This window comes from Lagenorhynchus albirostris, chromosome 9 (assembly GCF_949774975.1).
Source record: "Lagenorhynchus albirostris chromosome 9, mLagAlb1.1, whole genome shotgun sequence".
Taxonomy (NCBI): Eukaryota; Metazoa; Chordata; class Mammalia; order Artiodactyla; family Delphinidae; genus Lagenorhynchus; species Lagenorhynchus albirostris.
The window spans coordinates 36902689-36924281 of NC_083103.1; the positions used below are offsets into that span (position 1 = coordinate 36902689).

At 41.7% G+C, this 21593-nt stretch overlaps 1 protein-coding gene across 2 annotated transcripts in view; it reads right to left on the reverse strand.

The window, feature by feature from the left end:
- Positions 1-6288: 6288 nt before the first annotated feature.
- The window catches only part of ZDHHC13 (zinc finger DHHC-type palmitoyltransferase 13), a 48320-nt gene continuing 33015 nt past the window's right edge, over positions 6289-21593 (reverse strand). For both annotated transcript variants that reach the window (XM_060159532.1, XM_060159533.1), the window contains exons 11-17: positions 18955-19077; positions 18022-18084; positions 17227-17320; positions 15503-15586; positions 11557-11714; positions 9179-9276; positions 6289-6872 (exon numbers count right to left, since the gene is read on the reverse strand). In XM_060159532.1, coding sequence (XP_060015515.1) covers positions 6734-6872; positions 9179-9276; positions 11557-11714; positions 15503-15586; positions 17227-17320; positions 18022-18084; positions 18955-19077 — 759 coding nt within the window. In that variant the 3' untranslated portion in view covers positions 6289-6733. The remainder of the gene's footprint in view (positions 6873-9178; positions 9277-11556; positions 11715-15502; positions 15587-17226; positions 17321-18021; positions 18085-18954; positions 19078-21593) is intronic.

Sequence of the window (21593 nt, forward strand, 5' to 3'; positions counted from 1 at the left end):
AGTAATCAAGTCACAGGTCAAATGCCATCTCCTCTGCAAAATCTATTCCTGAACTACCTGAGCAGAATTAATCCACCTCTGTATTCTCATAGCCAGTACATAATTAACACAGCACTTATCTCATTGCATTAAATTTTTAAACCCCCATCTGCCTCCTTGTTAGAATGTGACACACTTGTATTCACAGTGCTCGAAAAATAGTAGGCACTTAATAAACATTTGTGGAGTGAGTGAAGTGGGAGAGACTGTAGGCTGGACTAAAAGCAAATTCTACTAGAATATAAAAGAAGAGATTATTATGTACTGGAGTGGACGGGCTTGGAAATGAAAAAACAAAACAAAGAACCTTATTGTGGTTCAGCAGTGTCTGTGTTTCTCCTCTGCTTCCTGGGCACACTCTTCTACTGCATTTCCCAGGCTCCCTACCAGTGACCAGGACACATGCTGAGTTGGCCAATGGAGGCCCGGCCCCCAAGACCCCCAGAAAAGTCTCCACTCTCTCTTTGCACATCTGTGGATACAGAAGGCCCAGTGGACACTGAGGGCCTAGGAAATGGTGGAGCCATTAATTGGGAAGGAACGTGGGTCCCTGCATGGAAGAACACCTGCTAATTCTAAATGGACTGTGACAAGAAGGAGAAATAAGTCTGATGTTGTGTTAGGTCACCGAGATTTGGGGGATGTTTACTATGGTGTTAACTTCCTTGACTAACGTGCACCTGAAATAGTGGATGTGCTGCATCCAAGAGAGCTGCTATCAGTGTCCATCCCGTTCATTTAAGTCGCAGGGAGCAACATCAGGATTTTGCCTACTGTTTGTGAAATCAATTCAAATGTGTGCTCTCCAACGTGACGACACAGGCATTTGGGAAAAGGAATGCAGTTACGGCATGGTGATACGAGTCACACGATTGGGCTTGCTTTGACTTTAAAACAAAACAGAAACAAAGCCCTGCTATTACCTCCAAGCTACTGCCTTCTCCCCTCTCCTTTCAGAGCCAAACTGTAAGACTAGGTCCCATTTATTCCTTAGCGTCTCGGCATCTGGCTTCCGATCCCCCCATGCCGCCACACTGCCGCACCTCCTGAGCACAAACTCTCCGGTCTCTCCTCAGTTGCTCTTCTCAGCCCTGCCTTCACTCCTGACCACTGCTTTCTCTCCGAAATTAGTTCCTCTCCTTGAATTCTATGACTCCGTCTCCCGACTGCCCTCATACCCAACCTCCTCCCAGCCCCCTCCCCTTCCTCTCCAGCTCCCTAGATCCATGTTCCATAAGGTCACATTCCTGCCCTTCTCCTCTCTCACTTTTTTTTTGTTTGCATTGGTTTTCATCTTTGGTCTATTTTTAGAATTGATCTTCCCATTTGGGGAGGGCAACTCCCTTTTCATTTTCATCTCATTTTTCTAGGTGTCTCCTGTGACAATCTCATCCCTGTGCAGGTGACTCCCATCCATGCCCTGGCCTCCTTCCAGCTGTCTTAACTGTTCCACTGGATAGCTTTAAGTATCTCAAACAGGCCCCAACTACCAAACTCACCACCCAGTGTCTCCACACTGTTTCCTTTACTTCTCAAAACAGCACCACCACCCCCTCATTCACTGGGTTCAACACTGCAAAGCCATCCTTGAGTCCTCCTCTGCCTCAGTCAGCAACGGGGCCTGCCCTTCCCTCCTGTGCCTTCACTGCTGGTTGCCTAGACCACAACTAAAAGTTTACCTCTAACATTTTTTATCTGTCAGGGTCCAGTCAGAAAAACAGAAATCACACTAGTTTTGTTTTTTAAGAGAGAAAATAATAGAGGAAATTGGCTAAACAAGTGCTAAAATTTTTGAAAAAGTAACAAGGGACACACTGACTTAACACAGAGATACAAACTGCAGCAAGCAGCTACACCACCCCTGGGGCTGGGGAAACAAAGAGAAGAGATGGGGGTATCCTCATTTACATGCCTCAAGGAGAGCTCTCCGGGGGGCTAGGAGTCAGACCCCTGAGGAGAGCGCCCTGCCTAACTGCTGGTGCTTCTAAGGGGCACCATGGAGCTGATCCAGGGAAATAGCTGGACACTGATTCCAACTGTCATTGTTGGGGTGAAGGGCCATTGTTTGAAGAGCACTGAGGGGAACAGCTGGCAAGTAGGATGGAGTAAGTCCCTTCTCCCCTCCTGCTTCCAGTCTACTGGCAGAATTTAACGGAAAGTCGGCTGACAAGGAGACTGTAATTTTCGGAGTCCTAGCCCAGACACACAACGCAGAGTAGAAGGGGAAGATGTGGCACATTTCCCTACCACTAGCTTCTCTCTCTCTAGTCAATTTTCCAAAGATTTCTGAATAGCCAGCAGCTATTGAGCCCTTACTATGTGCCAATTACAATTCTAAGCACTTTCAATGTATGAACTCATCTAATCCTCTTAACAGCACCTGGAGGTGTATACACCCCACAATATTACCCACAATACAAATAAGGAAACTGAGGCACTAGAAAGCTAACTCATGTGCCCAAAGAGATGAAAGTAGCTTATAATTGACATATCCAGGATGCACACCCAGGGTGCCTAGTATAAAACAGATGCCCAAACTTTTTTGTAACTTTCACACCTACATATACCCGAGGGAAAAGCCAAAATAGAATAATGGGAGTGCAATTCCCAAAGTAAGTGATTCTCAAACTGTAGCACATACATGTAAGAGCCATCTGGGGAACCTGACAAAAATTCAGACTCCAGGACTCTCTTCTCAGAGACTGATTTAAAAGGTCTGAGATGAGAAATTTGAATTTCAAACACATTATCCCTGGACACCACCCTCCACGCCCACCCCCCAGCCCCTGATTCTGATGTGAATGGTCTGTGGACCACCATTTGAGAACACTAACTTGGCAGGGGTTGGTGAGAAAATAAGAGAGGATATAACTTGAAAAAGTCCACTTGCCCCCAGACTGAGAATCAGCCTTCAACACAACTCTGATCACATCGTGTTCTGCTTAAAATCCCTCAATTCCACTCAACAGACTTATTCAGCAGATTCATGCAAATATTTATTGAACACATACTACGCGTTAGACAGTATTTTAGGTGCTTGGGATACATCAGTGAACAGAACAAAGATCCCTCATGGACCTTATAATCTGACAGGGTGGAGAGGGAGACAGTGTGCAGTAGACAATAAATAAATCACACAGTATGTTAGAAGGTGGTAAGTGCTATGGGGGAAAAGGTAGCATAGGGTAAAGAAGAGGAAAAGGGCAAGAAAAGGATGTTACGGGCTTCCCTGGTGGCGCAGTGGTTGAGAGTCCGCCTGCCGATGCAGGGGACACGGGTTCGTGCCCTGGTCCGGGAGGATCCCACATGCCGCAGAGCAGCTGGGCCCGTGAGCCATGGCCGCTGAGCCTGCACGTCCGGAGCCTGTGCTCCGCAACGGGAGACGCCACAACAGTGAGAGGCCCGTGTACCGCAAAAAAAAAAAAAAAAAAAGAAAAGGATGTTACAACTTCCAAAATGTGGATGAGGGTAGGCCTCATTGAGAAACTGACATTTCAAAGAAAGCTGTGAGGAAAGGCACTATGGATTTCTGGGGTTACAGCAGTCTAGGCAGAGAGAACAGGCAGGGAAAGGTCTGAGGCAGAAGCATGCCTGGGAGGTATGTGGGATCAGCAAGGCGAAAAGCAAGAGAAGCGGTCAGATCCTATAGGGTCCTGCAGGCTACTGTCAGGGCTTCGGCTCTTCCTCTGGTGAAATGAAGAGCCACTGGAGGGTTCCTGAGCCCAGGAGTGACGTCATTCAATCTGCTTTGTACGAGGATCACCCCACTGCTTGTAACAGGGTGAGGGTAGAAGCAAGGAGACCAAATAAGAAAGCTGTAGTAATCCAGGCAAGAAGCGCTGGTAACTCAGGACTACAGCAGCAATGGTGGCCAAAAGGATTCAATTCTGGATATATTTTGAAGATAGAGCCAGTAGGATTTCTCAAAGAAATGAATCTGTGGTATTATGAGAAAAAGTAAGTTATCAAGAAAGGATTCTAAGGTTTTGGCCTGAGTAATGGAAAGGATGGAGTTTCTGATCAACTGATATGGGGAACATTGAGGGTAGGGAACAGGGTTGTTTATTTTTTATTCATTTACTTTAAAATGTATTGTATGTTTTATTTTTAATCGATTTTTAAAATCTATGTTTTATTTGTGCACATGGGGCTAGGGTAGAAATCAGAAGTTCAGTTTCAATTTGGACAAGTTAAATTTAATATGTCTATAGATGTTTAAGTGGGTATGTCAAGTACACAGTCTGGAGTTTGAGAAGGAAGTCTGAACTGGAGTTAACAACCTGGTGCGTTTGGGCACATAGATGGTATACGTCACTACACAATCCGATGAGATTATAAAGGAAGAGGAAGTGAGTTTAGATAAAGGGCAAGAAGATCAAGGAGTCGCCTCTGGGACATTCCACAATTAAATGGTAGGGGCGGCGGAAAAACAGCAAAGGAGATGTTAGGCTCTCAAGAGCAACCAGCGAGAGGAGGAGGAAACTCAGGGGTGCTCTCCTGGAGGCCAGGTGAGGAAAGTATATTAAGGAAGCACCTGTCAGATGCTGCTGGTGGGTTCTGTACGATGGACTTGGAGCTGACACGCAATTTAGCAACATGGAAGACACTGGTGTGCTTGACAAGAGCAGTTTCCATGAGGTGCTGGAGGTGAAAGCCTGACTGCAGATGGGTTAGGAGGAGGATGGGAGAGAGGACTTGGAGATATTGACAAGGTTTTCAAGAACTTTTACCTACAAGGGTAAAGAAATAGTTTCTTATTGCTCACTTTAATCTTACAGTTCCTTCCCTTAACATCGTTCACTGCCCCTGGTGATCTAGCCCCCGTCCACCTTTCCAACTTATTAACCAAGCTCCCCACTTCCAACATCCTATAGACCCAGGCTGTCATTGTTCTGACTATACTTTAGACTTTCCCGTTGTCTTTACTCATAGAGTTCTCTCCATGTGAATGCCTTTCACTTCCAACTCCCCATTTCCAAACTCAGTATCACTGAAAACCCCTTCTAATGCCCTATCATCCATAAACACTTCCTTGATTACACCCACTGAGGCTCTCCCCAACCTCTAAACTCTAACCATATTTAATTTGCACCCCTCTTATAGCTTTTAGTATTTTCTACATTATACTATAGTTTCATGTATCTTAGCTTCCCCTCTAGACTGTAAATGCCATGATTAGTATGCCCAATTAAATGTTTTATGGCCTGCAACACCTAGCATGATGCTCCATAAATATTTGTGGGATAATTTAAAAATGAATGAAATGTGCTTTCCATGTTACATATCAATTAGGTGTGCTGCAATACAGCGGCTCTGGGAATTTGGATTTTAAACAAGTGAGCCCCAGGCCCCTGCCCTGTTCCTGTGATTCTGATCTAACTGGTCTATGGACCACAATTTGAGAATATTTACTTGGCGGGTGTTGGTGGGAAAGGAAGGGAGAGAGAAAAAGTCCTTCTGTCCCTTAAATGAGAATCAGTCTTCAAGCCACAATTCTGATCACATCATGTACTGCTTTAAAACCCTGCATTCATACAACAAATTCATTCAAATATTTATTGAACACATACGTGTCAGGTGGTATTCTAGGAGGCTGGGACCTCAGAGTGGGTAGCCCACTTGGTATCCATTTGACCTTGAAGAAAATACAAACTTCTTTAGGCTTTAGTTTCCTTATCTCAAAGCCTCTGTAGAAAAAAGGAGAACAGGTCTTTGAGGAACTGAAAGGTCTATGCCATTAGAGTACAAACTGTGGTCCAAAACAAGATGGTAAACAAAATAAGGCGCTATCATTCAGGGCCAGCTGGACATGATAAGAATTTTAGCTTTTACCCCAAGAGCAATGGGAACCTAAGGAAGGGTTTTCAGCGGGAAGGTGCCATGCATGTCCAGGGGCATATTCTCACACACACACACACACACGCACACACACACAACCAAGAGTTCAAGTTGAATTAGCATTTCTTCCAGAACAAAGAAAATGAGCAATTACAATCACACCAGTCGAATATTTTAAGGGTACTAAGTAAAAATTGTAATTAATCTTTAAGATTTCCCGTTCAATTTTCTAAGCAAAACGGAAAACAAAATTAAATCTTGTTATTGCTACTAACAGTGATCTCAGCTCATTCCTGGGATTTGGGAATTTTTCTTCACATCCTATATATACCTTTTCTCAATTTAAGATTCAAGAAGTGTCAAGTGTCAGAAACTAAGTCTCAACTACAAAAAAAAATTTTTATTAAGTGTGAAAGCAAAACAGGTACATCTATTTAAATATTTTTTTACATATTTATAGATAAAACAAAGACAAATAATTTATCAAAAATTACAAGTTTAAAGAATAATACTATTTTGAAACAGCCAATAAAAGTATCTGAAAATACCACATTTTCTCCGTAATTGGTGAATATTATCTCCAAAAAAAAAAAAAAAGGAACTTGCATTTTCTTGTGAAAAATATAAAAGTTTTTTTTTTAGATGTCTGCCAAGATTGTTCAGACACAGTCCATCTTACTAAGTCTGAAAAAGTGTAAGCCTTTCTCGAGAACTTCTGTTTTTACCAAATGCTTTAAAAACCACCTGTGTTTTCCTTTGGGCTTAGGTGAACTCTAAATCTTCACTTCACTTGCAGACCACAGGGCATCAACATAAATACAAACAAATCAGAGTGAGAGCTGTGGGTTGCTTTTCTTCACACTGAGCGAAGAACTTTCTCCTTAGCTGGGTGAAAGACCATGGTGTACTGTGACGTCCAGTCTACTGCACAGGGCTTGACCAAGCCAAAGCAGCCACACTGAAAGAAATCCGCGAGGTTCTGTGTGAACCCAAGGCTGCCAAGAAAGAAAGAGAACACGTCTTACTACATTTCCTGTTAGCATCTGACAAACATTCATTCAAACCATAAACATTCACTGAGAATTTACAGTATACATCCTTCCAAGATCCTGCAGGAATCTAGAGGTGAATCAGACAGTTCTTGAATTTATGGCCCTTGAAACTGAAGCCCAGTTCCATTTCTGGACCTGAATCCCTATTTTGAGATTCCCTGGCTTGTGCCCAGCAACTCAAGTTCATTTTGGGTCCCCACTCACTAGAACAGTCACTGCCACCATTAAGTTTCTTTCTTTCCATTCCCACTGCTCTAATTCAGACTTGGACTATCTCAAAGGACAGACAGGCCAGAAAAACTATGATCAACAAGATGGGATTCTTCGAATTCTAAGAAACTCTAAATGGTGTCTCTGTCTCAATTCCTTCTAATTCATCCTACATACTGGAGACTGGTCCTCCAAACACCTGATATATTCATAGCCCCTAACCTCCCAGTCAAAACCCTTTAACAACGTTCCTCTGCCCAGAGGCTCAAAGCCAAATCCCTCATCTTTGTACCCACAGCCCTATACAATAAAGCCCAGGACTCCTCGGGTATTGATGCTCCAAACTCATCTTTTGTTATAGCTACTCTGGCTTTATTTTTCCCATGATCACAACTGCATGGGCCATTCTTCTACCCTGGAACCCACACTCCCCTACTCTTCCATCAGGTAACACCCTTATCCTTTTAAGCCCTACCAGTTCTCAAGGCCTAGGTCAAGGCCCACTTCCCCTTTGGAGCCTTCCTGACTACATATCTTCAGCATCATTTTCTCCTCCATTAAATTCCTGAATGCTACTGTCTGTTCCAGTTATCATGAATATTCATTTTTAGGCATATGCCCCATCTTTCAAGTGCCTAACCCAACGTCTTAAACACATCGGAACACATCTGTGTGTGAGGATGCATGTGCCACTGCTGCTGGCTACTGAGAGTGGTCAAGAAATTTCCAAGGCTTCTAAGAAGGTAGCTTCCCAGGCAGGGGGCTGCCCACACGGAACTGATGGGGTGGAAGCAGGGAGGCATGCTGGGGACCGACAGGGCCCAGTTCAAGAGCTGGCTAGTGAGTAAAAGTAACTTAGGGGAAGACAATAAGACAAATCTTTGGAAGCTAGTTTCAAAGTGGCTCCAAGGCTTTACCTTTAGTTCCTCCAGTAATGCTGCCATGTCTTAGCAATTCCCCAAAACGCCCCAACTCTCTCACCTCTGGCCCTTTATTCAGACACTTCTCCAGGGCTCGGGATGCCCTTCCTTCCTGCTCCCCACCCCACACCTTTCAAGGCTCAGCTTAAAATTCCACCTCTATCACAAAGAGGTCCGTACTTCGGTGGAGTAAATATTCCTCTGATTAAGTCACTGAGAAAGGGATTTTATTATCACTGTCAGTCTGAAACAATCATCACAAGCTTAACACGACTCTCTACACTCCATCACTTTGGCCATCTCTTCCCAATTAAGTCAATTTCTCTCCTCTACACACACATCATAGTCATATCCCAGGCTCTGATTTCCTTGTCTAACAGCCTAACAGTTTCATCTTGTACCGTGAGTGTGCTTTAAAATAGACTGCTCATGAGATATGCCGTGAGCAGGCAAATCCCTAGAGGGCACTGGGTCACCTCTGCAGCGCTCTCAGCCTCCAAGATCCCGACATATCTGACAGGAAGATAAGCTTCAAACCCTGATCTCTCATCTCATAAGATGACGGCAATCCTACAAACACTCTCATTTTCAGCTGGGGACAGGTTTTACACAACCAGTGCTCTGGGGAAAACATATCCCAAACCCGAAAAAGTAACTCTTCCCTGACACAGGTGGGCACTTTAAACATCGGGCTAAAAGAATTACGGGTGATAGAAAGTCAGGTTGAAAATCCTGGCAAAGCTCACAATCTAACGCTTTCTACAGAGAGCCCCGTGGCTGGCTTTCTCAGCCACGTGCTTAGTTATCTCACGCTGACTTCATGCCAGCAATATGCAACCTTGTGACCATGTGGCTTGACTGAAGAGATCTCCCATCTTGGCAAAACTTCAAAGTCACTTACTGTTTGTGCTGAGTCCAGCAGACTAAATCTTACCACCTTGGGGCTCATGACCTTACCACTCACCTCCTGTCACTGAGGCTTCCAAGAAAGAAGAGGTTCAACTCCGTCAGCCAGTTAGAGGATGGCAGCAGGGCTATGGGTGGTGACACTAGGTCGGGAAACCAATGGCGAGGCCAGCACCTTCCACCGGCTCAGTGGGCAGAATAGGTCTCACTTACTTGTATGGGGTCCTCCTGAGGGACAATGTCTGTTTCATGTGCCTGCTCTGCTTCAGCAGGCTGGTTCTCTCATGAGAGGTCAGGCCCAGAAAAGCAATCTGAAAATGAAGGTGGGAAGGTACATGAAAAACACCACCACATCGAGGCTCATCACTCTTTACAACGCATCACAGGACACTGGCAAACATTCAGTTCTCCCCTAAAGGCAACATCACCTGGACTGCTAACCGATGATCACGGTGAGGGCAAGGACAGAGCAGCTCAAAACAAGACTCCTATGTAAATCTAGTAGCTGGGCAATTTTTTTTTTTTTATTGTCTGACTTTTATTAACCTTCAAGAAAGCAGAGTGCATTGACTCAGTCGTGAAATGATTGCTTTAGTAATTCAAGCTGTGGCTTACGGCCATGTTTAGATTCTCAACACATTCAGCATTCAACTTCCAGGTGAATCAAACAACATAAGGTCAGTGTTAATGCAATTATCTCAACCTCTATACGCTTCTTAGTAACTCTCTGAAAAGGGCCAAATAAAAAAGTTAATCTGAAGTGAAGAACATTTAAATCCATAAATTTGGGGAAGTGTAAGAATTAAGGTAACTTTAAAAACTCTCAAATCATTAAAACCAGTATTATTCACTAAACTATCTCACCTAATCCTCAAAATAATTCAAACATCAAGTTCCTTATCTGTAAGACAGAGATTATCACAGCATCCTCATCGGATTCTCTAAGGATTTGCGATAAGATATTTAAAATGATCCAGTGCACAGGGTGACAGAGATGAAGTAACTGGTCCAAGGCCACACAGCTTAGAAAGTGGCAGAACTGGGGCGGACACCTCAGTCAGTGTGAGAATAAAGCCCACGGTCCTTGCCAGCCATCTATATGCTCAGTTTGACTCCCTACTGTCAAAACCATGACTCACCTGAGCCCTCAGGAAATGAAAGGCTTTAAATAACTGGACTGTCTTGTTTATTAAGAAAACAACTTTCCTGAATTCCTGTTTTTGAAAACTATCCAAAATTTTGAGTCCACTCTCCTGCCTCAGAGAGTATAAACAAACTTTCTTTTAAAAAGTAAAGATATTATAGCTTCAAATGTACTTATTCTAAGAGTCCAGGAAAGAAGAAAGAGAATTAGAACTGATGTCCCAAATCTTAGGTTCTGCTTCTAACTCCACCTCTGACTGAGCCCTATGGCCATAAGCAAGGTGCTCAACATCTCTTAGGTTTAGTTTTCTCATCCATAAAATGGAAACACGACTTTGGCACAGACTCCATCTCAAATGTCTGTGAGGCCATTGACGGGAAAGTGCTTTGGAATACGTAAAGCATATATAAATATTAGGTATTACAAATGATTATAATATTAATAATCATTGATGCTAATATCCATTCTTACTGCCTGAGTCTGTAGATGTCAGATAGGAGACTAGGATGGGTATTATTCAGAAACCTCAGTTCAGCCAGTATTATTAGCTTAATTCCTTTCCTTAGCCTTTTCCCCCTTTTTTCTTACTTTATTTTTTATTATTATTGCAGAATTGGTTACTCCTCCATAAAAATGGAATACATCTTGCTTTTGCTGAGTAATGCTCTAATGATCTGAGCTCTGGCAATAACCGGCTCAGATGATCACGGCTGTCCATTCCACGGGGGCAGGCCGTAGCAACAATGAGAATGAGGTTATGCTCGTAAGCGAAGGCAGGCAGCAGGGAGGGGACAGGAGCTTCACAGAAAGCTGAAGGTGGTGGCTACTGCCCCGGAGCATGAGCTTTCTAACGGTCACGACCTACTCTGCAAGTGTAATTACCATGTCTGTTGGTTAGTGATACATCTTTCATTTCTTCCCCACTTCCATCCACTTAAGTACTGCATAATAAGAAGGATAACAAACAGGGCTGGGAAAAGTGAGGGAACATAATCATCTCATATTTGCACAATGCTTTACAGTTCATACCATGCTTTCATATGCCATATAATTTAATTATATGATGGAAAAACCCCTTGAAATGAACTGTCAGAAGACCTAAGTTTCCAGTTCTGATTTTGCCACTCACTGGGTGACCTTGAGCAATTCAATTCACCTCTCTGTACCTCTATCTGTAAAAGAGGTCAGATTAGATAAATCCTAGGGCTACACTAACACCTTATTACTCTAACCTTTAAACCATCCTGCGAGAGTAGACAGGCATTATTATCCCCATTTTACAGACAAGGAAACTGAAATTCGGGAGTCAAATGACATGCCCAGACCCACAGAGTAAGTGACAGAAGTGGAACTCAAATCTAAGTCTTCTGATTTGAAATTCTAGTCTTTCTATCTCACTATGGGGTATTGGAAATTTTACTCAAAGGCATTATAAGAAGATAAATACCTGAAAGAGCTGAATTAGTAATAAAAATGTTGACCATGAGAAATGGAAAGTTGCTAACGTGAAGATATATACGACCCAAGGGGAACAGGCCACGATCTGATTGAGGTAGGTCCACAGTCCATCTGCTTTGAATGTTGTGACACAATGATTTGACCAATCTGTGAATTCACAAAAAAGGAACCCATTATTTAAAAAGGCAACAAACTAGTGATCATTCCTCAAGAAGATAAAAATCACTGCAGTTCTGTTTAGGGAGAAGAGAAAGTAAGACATGATAGCACAGATCAGAACTCAACTTTAAGATTTTATCTTCCAAATAAATGTCAGCTCAACAGAGATTAAAAAAAAAAAAAGATACCTCACTGTTAAGGCTATGATAATACTGCATTGGTAGTTGGCAATGAGGGAATAAAAGCAAAAAAGGTCTATAAAATCATCACTAAAATTAGCATATTCAGTATAAAATACACTGGCCAGAAGTGAATTGTTCAAGGACTTGATAACTGGGAATGATTATATATTTAATAAATATTTGTCCTAGAAAATTCTCTATCGTATCCATGTTACAGCAAGATAAGGGTCTATTACAGAACAGAATATAAACTCTTACTAAGGGTTCAGATCAACGGGCCATTCCTGTGGGCACAAGAAATCCTATACCACTGGACCACAGCCTACAGCATGCAGTTACTGGGTGTACTTCTGCACTGGGACCATAATTAATCCTGCAGGGGTAGAAAAGCCAGGTGAGAGAACTCATGAGTCAGACACCCCTACGAAAAGAACAGAGAACAAGATTCATATGGTCGCAGCTCAGTTTTTCCCCAGGAACATCTATTTACATGCCAATCAAAAGTGAGGTCTTCACTATGGTCTTCATGATATTGACCCCCTAACCACAGCCAAGAGCAGCAGTAAGAACACAGGTAGGAAGCAGCAGAAATAAGGGAACAGATCTTCAAGGTTATGTAAAACCAATGACTTTAAACAGGCATCATGAGCATTCATAAAGGACAAGGAAATAAGAATTGTGTAGATTTGCACCTTGAGGTTTCATAAATGCCTCTGACAACTTGATAAGTAGTTTCAGACATTTTCCCAAAGCAGCACTTAAGAGCTCCTGGGACAGGAAGAAAATGAGTCCATGACTTAACTATCAACTGTCTGTCCATTTTTTCTTTTTGAGTCTCATTTGATTTCCAACCACCTTTCATGAATATATGCCAGAAGAATTCTAAGGGCAATCATCATAGAGTAACAATCAAGGTAAAAAACGTAAGGTAAATTACACCTTCTTTAGAGCTTCTCATTAGGACTGCAAAGAAAGATGCATTCCATGTACCTGACATAACAAAAAAAAGAATATCATTTCCAACAGCAGGCAGAGGAAACAGCTGCTGAGTGGGAAAGAGTATCTACTTTCTTTCAGCTTATGGATTTCTACTGCTCCCTTCTGGGAATTTTTTTGATAACACAGCATGACTTTGAATGGAAATTTTCATAGGACTGATTTCAGATTTATCAAAGATATGGCTGCAAATGGCCACATACATTATGTTATGCAATATAACACTTTAATATGTACTAACAATACATTCTTATCAGGTGGTCACTGGCTAATGATAGGGAACGCATATTGCTCCAGGCCAATCATTTTCATCTTCAAACAACTCTGACAGTTACGATGTTCTTTCTAACAATGATCTAAAATCTTTCTCCCTGTAACTTGCGGGATGCTGACACTTTGAATGACTTACTGTCCACCCTGAAAACAGACCTCACAAAAGGGGAAATGCATGGAGGCTGCACAGAGTCAGAGTAGCTGGAACCGGATCCCACGAGGAGGATGAGGGTGCACAGCAGCATTCTGGCACCAGGAGCGTTAATGAGAAACAAAGAAGATGGGATGACAATGAGGCCTCATTAGAAAAATGGAGCACAAGTTCGTTTTTGCCGTCTGTGAAATAACGATAAATGACAGGATGCGTGCATTCGGTGTAAAGAAATACTGTCAGAATATAAATGGGATAAAAGTAACAAAACATGTTCAGCTAGTCTATACAGCTGTTAGTAAATGTAAGGTGGGACTGTTCCTAAGAAACAAAAAAACGTGATACAAAAATTGGTTCAGAGCCAGAGAATAAAGACAAAGAGGAGGGAAGAACCAAACGCACGTAATAAGGAAGCAACTTGGAAAGAATGAATGTGATGGAAAATTACTTCTGTCCTTATCAATACAGTTGTATGCTGGACATAGCCACCACACAAAGATGACTATTTTTAGTGAAGAGAGAGAATGGGGAGAGACAAGAGTGGTGTAAAATCTGGCTCCTCTCCCCGAGGATCAAGTCCAAGGGACAAGTTGGTCCATGGGCCAGCTTAAAAAGGTTTTCCAGGAATATGCTTTATTCTCAGGCCTTAAAAAGGCAGCTCTTTGGACAGAAAGCAGCACTGTCAAAATTCTTTTATTTCTTACACCACAGGACATAATCTAAGAGGTTTTAAATTTCAATGCTTAGGACTTCTGATGGCCTTTGACAAGAACTGAGATCAGGGATCACAACCTTCTGACTTAGGTCCATTTGAGATGGTGGCAGTGAGCTACGTGAGCTACGAAAGTGAGCTACGAAAGCATTCCCTAGTGATCAGAGACACCAAAGGTGTCTGGTACGGAGAAGGGCTGACAAGGTAACTGAGACCCCCTCCATGCCTACGGCAGGGCTAAAAATAGATCATTTCGTAGATTTTAATTAACAATCTCTAAACATGAAACCCTAAACAAAACAAAACTTGTAATACTGGATGTTTCTGGAGAAGAGATCTGGGAGGCTGGGGACAGCACAGGAGGAACTGTCTTTCAAAAACTAAACAAAGTTTAAATTAGAGAAAGCCAGTGGGTGAGTGGGGTGGGGAGTGTAAGGTGCGGTGGGACTTGGGATGCTAAGGGGAAAAGAAAAATTGTAGGAAAAAACTTTCCACGTCTTCCTGAATCATTTCAGATTTTAGCTCAAGCAACAAACTAGTATTATTCTACTGGCAAAATCTAAGACTTAAGCATGAATACAACAGGAGGGTGGATGGAAACAGATCAGTAGCGAAGCCTCTGCCTCTAGATCCAAATTCTCCTAAAACCTTCAGAATAAATGAATAATAAACAGTTAAACAAATAAAGTCAAAATAAACTACAAGCACAGTGTTTCTGGTTAGGTAACCTATTCCAAGGTCTGAAAAGCATAGTCATGCAATTCTTAAGAGCTAACCAAAATCCTCCCTGCTTCAATTTAAACCCTGTTCTTAGTCGCTCACCTTGGAACAGCTCAACGTCACTCCCTACATGAGACCCCCTCAACGCCCTTCTGCACTGCTGATGAAAAGTTATTTGCCTTTCTCAGAGATGCAGAATAAGTGAGCTAATGTTTTCTTCCAAGTTATTATTTCCGACCTTTCGATCATTGTTACTGTTTTCCCATCAGTTCTAAGTTGTGACTTGACATCTGTCAAATGGCATGAGCTTTCAGTTTTGTTCCTTAATTACTGTGACCACCTCCACCTCCCTCCCACAACCTCTCTAGCACCAACCTTTTCTTTTTCCTAGTTTATTTACTTATCACTTCCCTTGCTTTGTACTTGAACACCTACCTGATTTTTACTCATTTCACTGGGGGATAAATCTGCACTTACCTTAAATGAATCTCTATTTCTGACCACTTCTCAAATTTATCAAGGTCACTTTAGAGTAGAATCTCTTCCAAACTACCGACAACTAACCTCTTCTAGCACTTCCTGCAGCTTCCCAATGCTGAGAGAGTCTTAGAGACATTGGTTTCATTTTTATTAGGGTATGGTTTATAGTCATCCAGCCGGAATGTGAGATACAAGAGTTTACAAGAAAAAGTATATGTGAGTGCGGGTGCATAAGTTTGCTATAAGAAAAATTTATACTTACAGATGAAAGATTCATATATAATCCAGTCACACACGATGGAAAGGAAAAATAAGAAGAATATGTAATAATGATGGTTGCCAAAACCTACATCAAAAAGAAAAACATGTTTAATACTTTCTTCCAATGATTTTCCAGATCAAGACCTTATTAAACCACTTCCCTGTCAAAAGCCTTCACCAAAGTAAAAAAGAAATAAGCAGTTGTTTTGCTTTTAAATACCATTAAACCCAAACCAAACAGCTCTGATATGTCATGTTCAATTGTCCATGTTCACTAAACTAATATTTATTCATTACCTACCTAAAAGAAGACACTTCTTTTTTGGATAGAGCAAATACAGCTCTAGGATGGCCTATACAGCATTGGAGGGAGGGGAGGAGGCAGGATTTGGGGCAAGTCATACCCTGTCTCTTCCTTCCTTCCGTGTAATAAGTTTATATAAGTACAACTTCTGGACATCAAGTACTGACTTAATCAGGGGAACAGAGAAAACAAATCTGAGGGGCAACAGATATATTGCAGGAGACTGACACAGCAAAAGAGGGGCAACCTGCGGCCTGAGAAAGGCCTACAGAAGCAAAGAAGGGGTGAGGGGGCCGGGCAACCAAGCCCCACTGTTGCACACGCTGCCCCCTTGATGCTGGAGACGGCAGCATTTTGATGCTGATGACACAAAAGCTCCTTAGCCACCATCACATTCCCACCTCCTCCTGAGGTAGCAAAGCCCAGCAGAAGGAGCAACACCCACTGGAATCAGGAGACCCAGATTTACGAACGACAAGCTGTGTGACTACAGGTACATCATTTAACTTCTCTGATTCAGTGTCCTCACTTTTAATATGGGGAAAACATCTCTTCTGTCTACTTCACAGGCCTGTGGCAACCAAACAGGATGATATATACGAAAACACTACGTAAACGCAATGTGATAAAAATATGTGGCCTCATCCTATTGTTTTCCCACTGCCATTCAAAGGTGCCTGCTATAATGCCAATCATCTCATCTCTATGGTGGGATGGGGTACACGAAGCCCAGAAGCCCAGGAATTCTCTCTTCACCTGTTCTCTAGGAACAGTGGAGAACATCAAAATGCACCAAGGAAAGCTGCCTGAGCTGAGGCAGCCTTTTGTTCATCAAGATTATACATGCATAGCCTCCCCTGAAGACCCGTGACCATAGTTCCTCTGAAGTTCCTCATAATAAAGCCCTGGCTTTTACTGTGACGGCTCGGAGGAAACCCAGGGCTTCAGATCAGAACACTGCCTGGGTGGAAGGCAATCCCCAGACCCCTGCCATCTCTGGTTCTAGCACCTACCTGAGCCTTAGAGGCAAGTAGAGAAGGTGAATAAAAGGGACAAGACACAAAATATGGAAAAGACATGGTATCTAGAGTGGAAGACTGGCACTACTAAAGTGATCTCAAGCAAATAATTTAACCTTTAATATTTTTTCAACTCTAAAATGGAGGTAATAATACCAACCTCTGATGTTCAAAAAGGATACTATATATGAAGGTACTTTATACATGTTAAAATATTATACAAATGACATTAATTATTATTATTAACATCAAGAGTCAGTGTTCCAAAGGTGTTAGACCACAAAGCTGATTCTCTGACAAGCAAGAGTGGACCCCTTACACGCTTTCCACTTTTTCTGAGTCACACACATAACTAAAGAGAGCTGAACTTCAAAATGGTAAATGGAAACTTGAGCCTCTCACCGATGCACCGTCCAGTCCACAGGCAATGTTGATCATACCGAGCCACACAGGAGTCGCACACATGGCAGTGGAGTGACCGTAATGGCTTCCTTATCTAAGTGGACAATTAAGAGAGATCTAAGCAAAAATCAGAATCTCAAAGTGGTAACAAATCAAAAGCAAAATCTTATTCCTAAATTATAACGACATTGGCACAAATAATCCTACATCGATCATCAATTCACTTAGAGGCTCTGGGATGCCTTATTACTATTTACATCCACATGTCTAATTAGGCCATCACTAAAAGGGATTTGAATTCCAGAGCTTACTGACACTGACTAAGGGGAAAAGAGGCAGCACCACACAGCAGAATGAGCCCTGGACTAAGAAAAAGGGAACCGAGTTACACTTCTGGTTCTGCCAATAATTTAGGGAAAGTTACTTCCTCCCTTTAGGCTATGAATCTTCAGTTGCTAAATCAAAGGTTTCATTAAGTGGTTTCTAGGGTCATCATGAGCCTCTGACTCCAAGTTAGTTCTAACATATGCTTCATGGCAGGGAAAAGCAAAGAAAACACACAAAGAGATTTAACCACAGGCAACTTCAAGAGATTACAAACATCATTCTCCCACATGTTCAAGGCAGAAGACTGTTCTGACAGTAATGCAAAATTTTAAAAAACAAATTTTACACCTGGTAAAAAGAAAGGTGTATAAATATACCATGAAGATTTGAGAAATGCTTACATGAGCAATGTAACCAAGAATTTGCTTTTACGATGGGAAAAAAATTATAAAGAAAAGACTCACTCACAAGACATGATGTACAAAATGTTCTGAAATCCAGACAGCCGGTCTCTGCAAGGGTGATGATATTCTGAAAGACATCAAGTTTGACCTTACGTTTGCGTTTTGTTGGGGAATGGATGATGCATGGTTACATACCATTCTCACAGCTCTCTCTTCAAACTGAGGTAGCTAGAAAAGCAACTTAGAAGACTTGCCACCATACAATTCTGTGCTTGAAATATGTGACTTTTCAAGGCTGCATTTTCAACCATAGCCAATAAATTAGAATGCACAAAAATTACACCCCCCCTTTTCTCCATGAATGGCAATGATTTTTCAGTTATAATATGCTATAGAAAAATAAATACATACATTATACACTCATAAAAAAGGAACAAAAACCACCTACACATCAGAACTGATGGTTATAAGCACCAAAGGCAGTCTTTCAGGAACACTGGCTTTAGGTAACATAGAAGACAACAGTCTCCCCAACTTCTAAACATTCACGAGCAATGGAAGACACATCATGTCATCTGACAATTTCATGTCTGAGGAAGAGAAGGGGCCTCTTCTCAGCCAGTAAGGAGAAGGACTCTCCTTGACCCCTGCCTAGATACCCTCCATGTACTTAATGGGGGAATTTAAACTGTATGATCATTATCTAAGTATTACTATAAAGAAGTAGGCGCTCACATCTACTGACAGAAATTATACCTGAAAAAGTCCCAGTGGGATATTACTGTAATAAAAAATAAAAATATTTTTTAAACTTTCATATAAATAAATGACAGTGGAGAAATCTGTTTGTTGATTTTAATCATCCCACATTTACAGTGCATCTATTAGGTCCCAGGCACTAGAGACATAGGCACGACAAAAACCAACATGGTCGTGACCCTCTGTAGTTTCCATACCCTCCTATAAAAAAATCAGTAACATTACAGAGAAAGCTCACCATCTTCCTTTCTTCTTCGGAAGCCTTAGTGAAGCCTGGATCAGTTGCCCAAGTCTTGTAGAAAAAGTAGAGGAAGGCTACTAGGCTGAGAATGAAAACGAAATAGAAAATGGTGCCTGCTAAATGTTAAAGCAAAGTTAAGGAACATATCAGACTTCCAGTAAGAACAGCCTAATTATGATGAAAGAAAATTTCATCACTGGTGCCTAAGAGTCTCTTCTCTCTGCATTCTAGCCTCACCTTCCCTTACGTACACATATCCCTACCCTCAAACCTGGCCCCATTCTATGCTCTAATCCTGTAGGAATTTGCTCACAGTTGGCTAATAATTAATCTCTTCTCATTAGTTGAAACTCATAAAATATTGATAGGAATAGTTATAATATATGAAGAACCTCCTAAAAATTGAAAAACCTTCCAGATCCAAATAAATTAATATCTAAACGGTGTAACTGTGGCTCTCCTGTGCACATCTAAAACGGTATTTTCTGATCATTTTAACAAAATTAGTCAAAGAAACAAACCACTGAATTCAGAGAGGCCAACTAAAACTATTTCCCTATATATTAAATTAATGCCAGCAAAGATTTCCTACTGGAAAGTTTTCATAACTTAATCCTTGTAACTGTATTAGGCTGAGTTAATTCAGAAACAAATTGCTCTCCTTGCAAAGAGATTACAAATCAGATACTATTTGGAAAGGCAGATATTACGGATAAGTTAAGATAAAGTGTTTCAAGGATAAACATTACCCACTTTGAAGTGTTTTTGAAATGGTACAAATTCTTTGTATAAAAAAGTAAAACTCTGCCCCAGGGAAAGACAAATGAATGTGCAATAATAAACCGATACTGCCAGTAGTAAACCAGTTCTCCTTGCCCAATTAAAATCACTATATTGACATAGTAACTGTATCTGCCTTCCAAGGTGTTGCCAAGATGTTCTTGTGCTAAACTTCAGAGTGGAAAAGGTGGCCATAAAATAAAATTCTGAACGCTTGCTATTCAAAGTGTGGTCCATGGGTCCCACAGTAATGGCTTTACCTGGAAGCTTGCTACAAGGGCAGAATTCCAGACCTCACCCCAGACCTGCAGAAGCAGACTCTGGATTTTAACAAGATCCCTAGAGGATGCACATGCACATTATAGTTTGAGAAGCACTGCTCTAGCCCACAAAAAACAACACAACCACATCTGGTTCAGGTAGGCAGGAACGAATCCTGTTGGTTTAGTTTATCTGTTTATCTGCAGATGGGCCTGGCTTTAAGAAAGATAGGATCCAAAAAAGTTGTGTGAGACTGAAATTTAATTCCCATAAAATCCTGATCAACACACATGACACAGTCTCAAAAACACATTCAGTTTAATCACATGATAATCTCATGTGTATTGACTGGACCAAATTTTGGGCTCTTATTCTGAATAACTTTCAAAACCAATCCCAGGAGAATCAATGGATTTTCTCCTTCCAAGTAACCTGAATTGCACTACATTCCCTCACATAAAAGCCAAACATTCCTTGCTTCCATGTCCTTGCTTTGTGTGGTTCATTGCCCTCAAGTGCTCCCTACTTCACCCCATCTACTTCTAAAACCACATTTTTGGGACGTCCGAGTCCTAACTGCCTTCAAGACCTAACTTAAAATCCTCCTTCCCCCTTTAGGTCTTTCCAGATTCCCTATGGGAAAGGATTCTCTCCCTTCCCTGAAACTAAGAATGCTTATTCTACAGCACTTAGCCCTTAGGTCATAGTTGTTTGTAGACATCGCAGCCTCACCAGTTAGCTTGTGACCCTTTTGCAGTTAAAAAGTTTCTCAAAGTGGTTCTAAAATCTGCCTTTTTATAACTTGGACTAACTGGTTTTCATTCTTTAGCTCCTTTATTTCTACACTGTAGATCTACACTATAGGTGTCCTATAGATAGACCCTATAGAAGCTGCTTCCCCATTTGTTCAATAATTATTGAGTGCTCATTCTATACAGTGCACTGGCTTCCAAATGACAGACTTCCAAACACCTGAAATTGGAAGGCAGCGCTCACACCTCCAGGATAAGCAGCAACAGCATTCCTCCTACAACATGCTCTCCTGGGTATGTTCCTGCTTTGTTCCTGCTCTCTTTTAAAAGAACACATCTCAGCTGTGTCCTGACCAGGGCAGAAGACAGTGAGATTGCTGATGTCTTTTCCTTGGACACTCACATCGTCCTTATATACTGGCTTCCTTGAAAGCTGCATCACTACCCATGCTGGGTTTTTAGTCAAAGCTCTTGGTTCTTTTTCACTTGACCGGAACCTATGTCATTCCCGAAACAATGCGCACTTGTACACGTTGATCCTCTGAAACCCAGCATTAGGGGCTTCACATATTTATCCTTCTGAGTTAAGTAACTCAGCTAGAGACAGAATCACAAATGTAACGTTCAGTGGTTCGCCATCTCTTTCCTGAATCCTCATCTTACTTCCAAACTCATCAGTTAGGTCCTCTCTCCTCTCAAACCTGCCTCATAAAAGATAAACACATTATTTGCTGAACATATAAGAGGCACCAGAAGAAACTGCTCATCTGAGGAGCTAACCTAGAGCTGCTCTTAAAATTAATCCCAACATGTAGCCTTCCACACAGATTTTATTCATAAGAG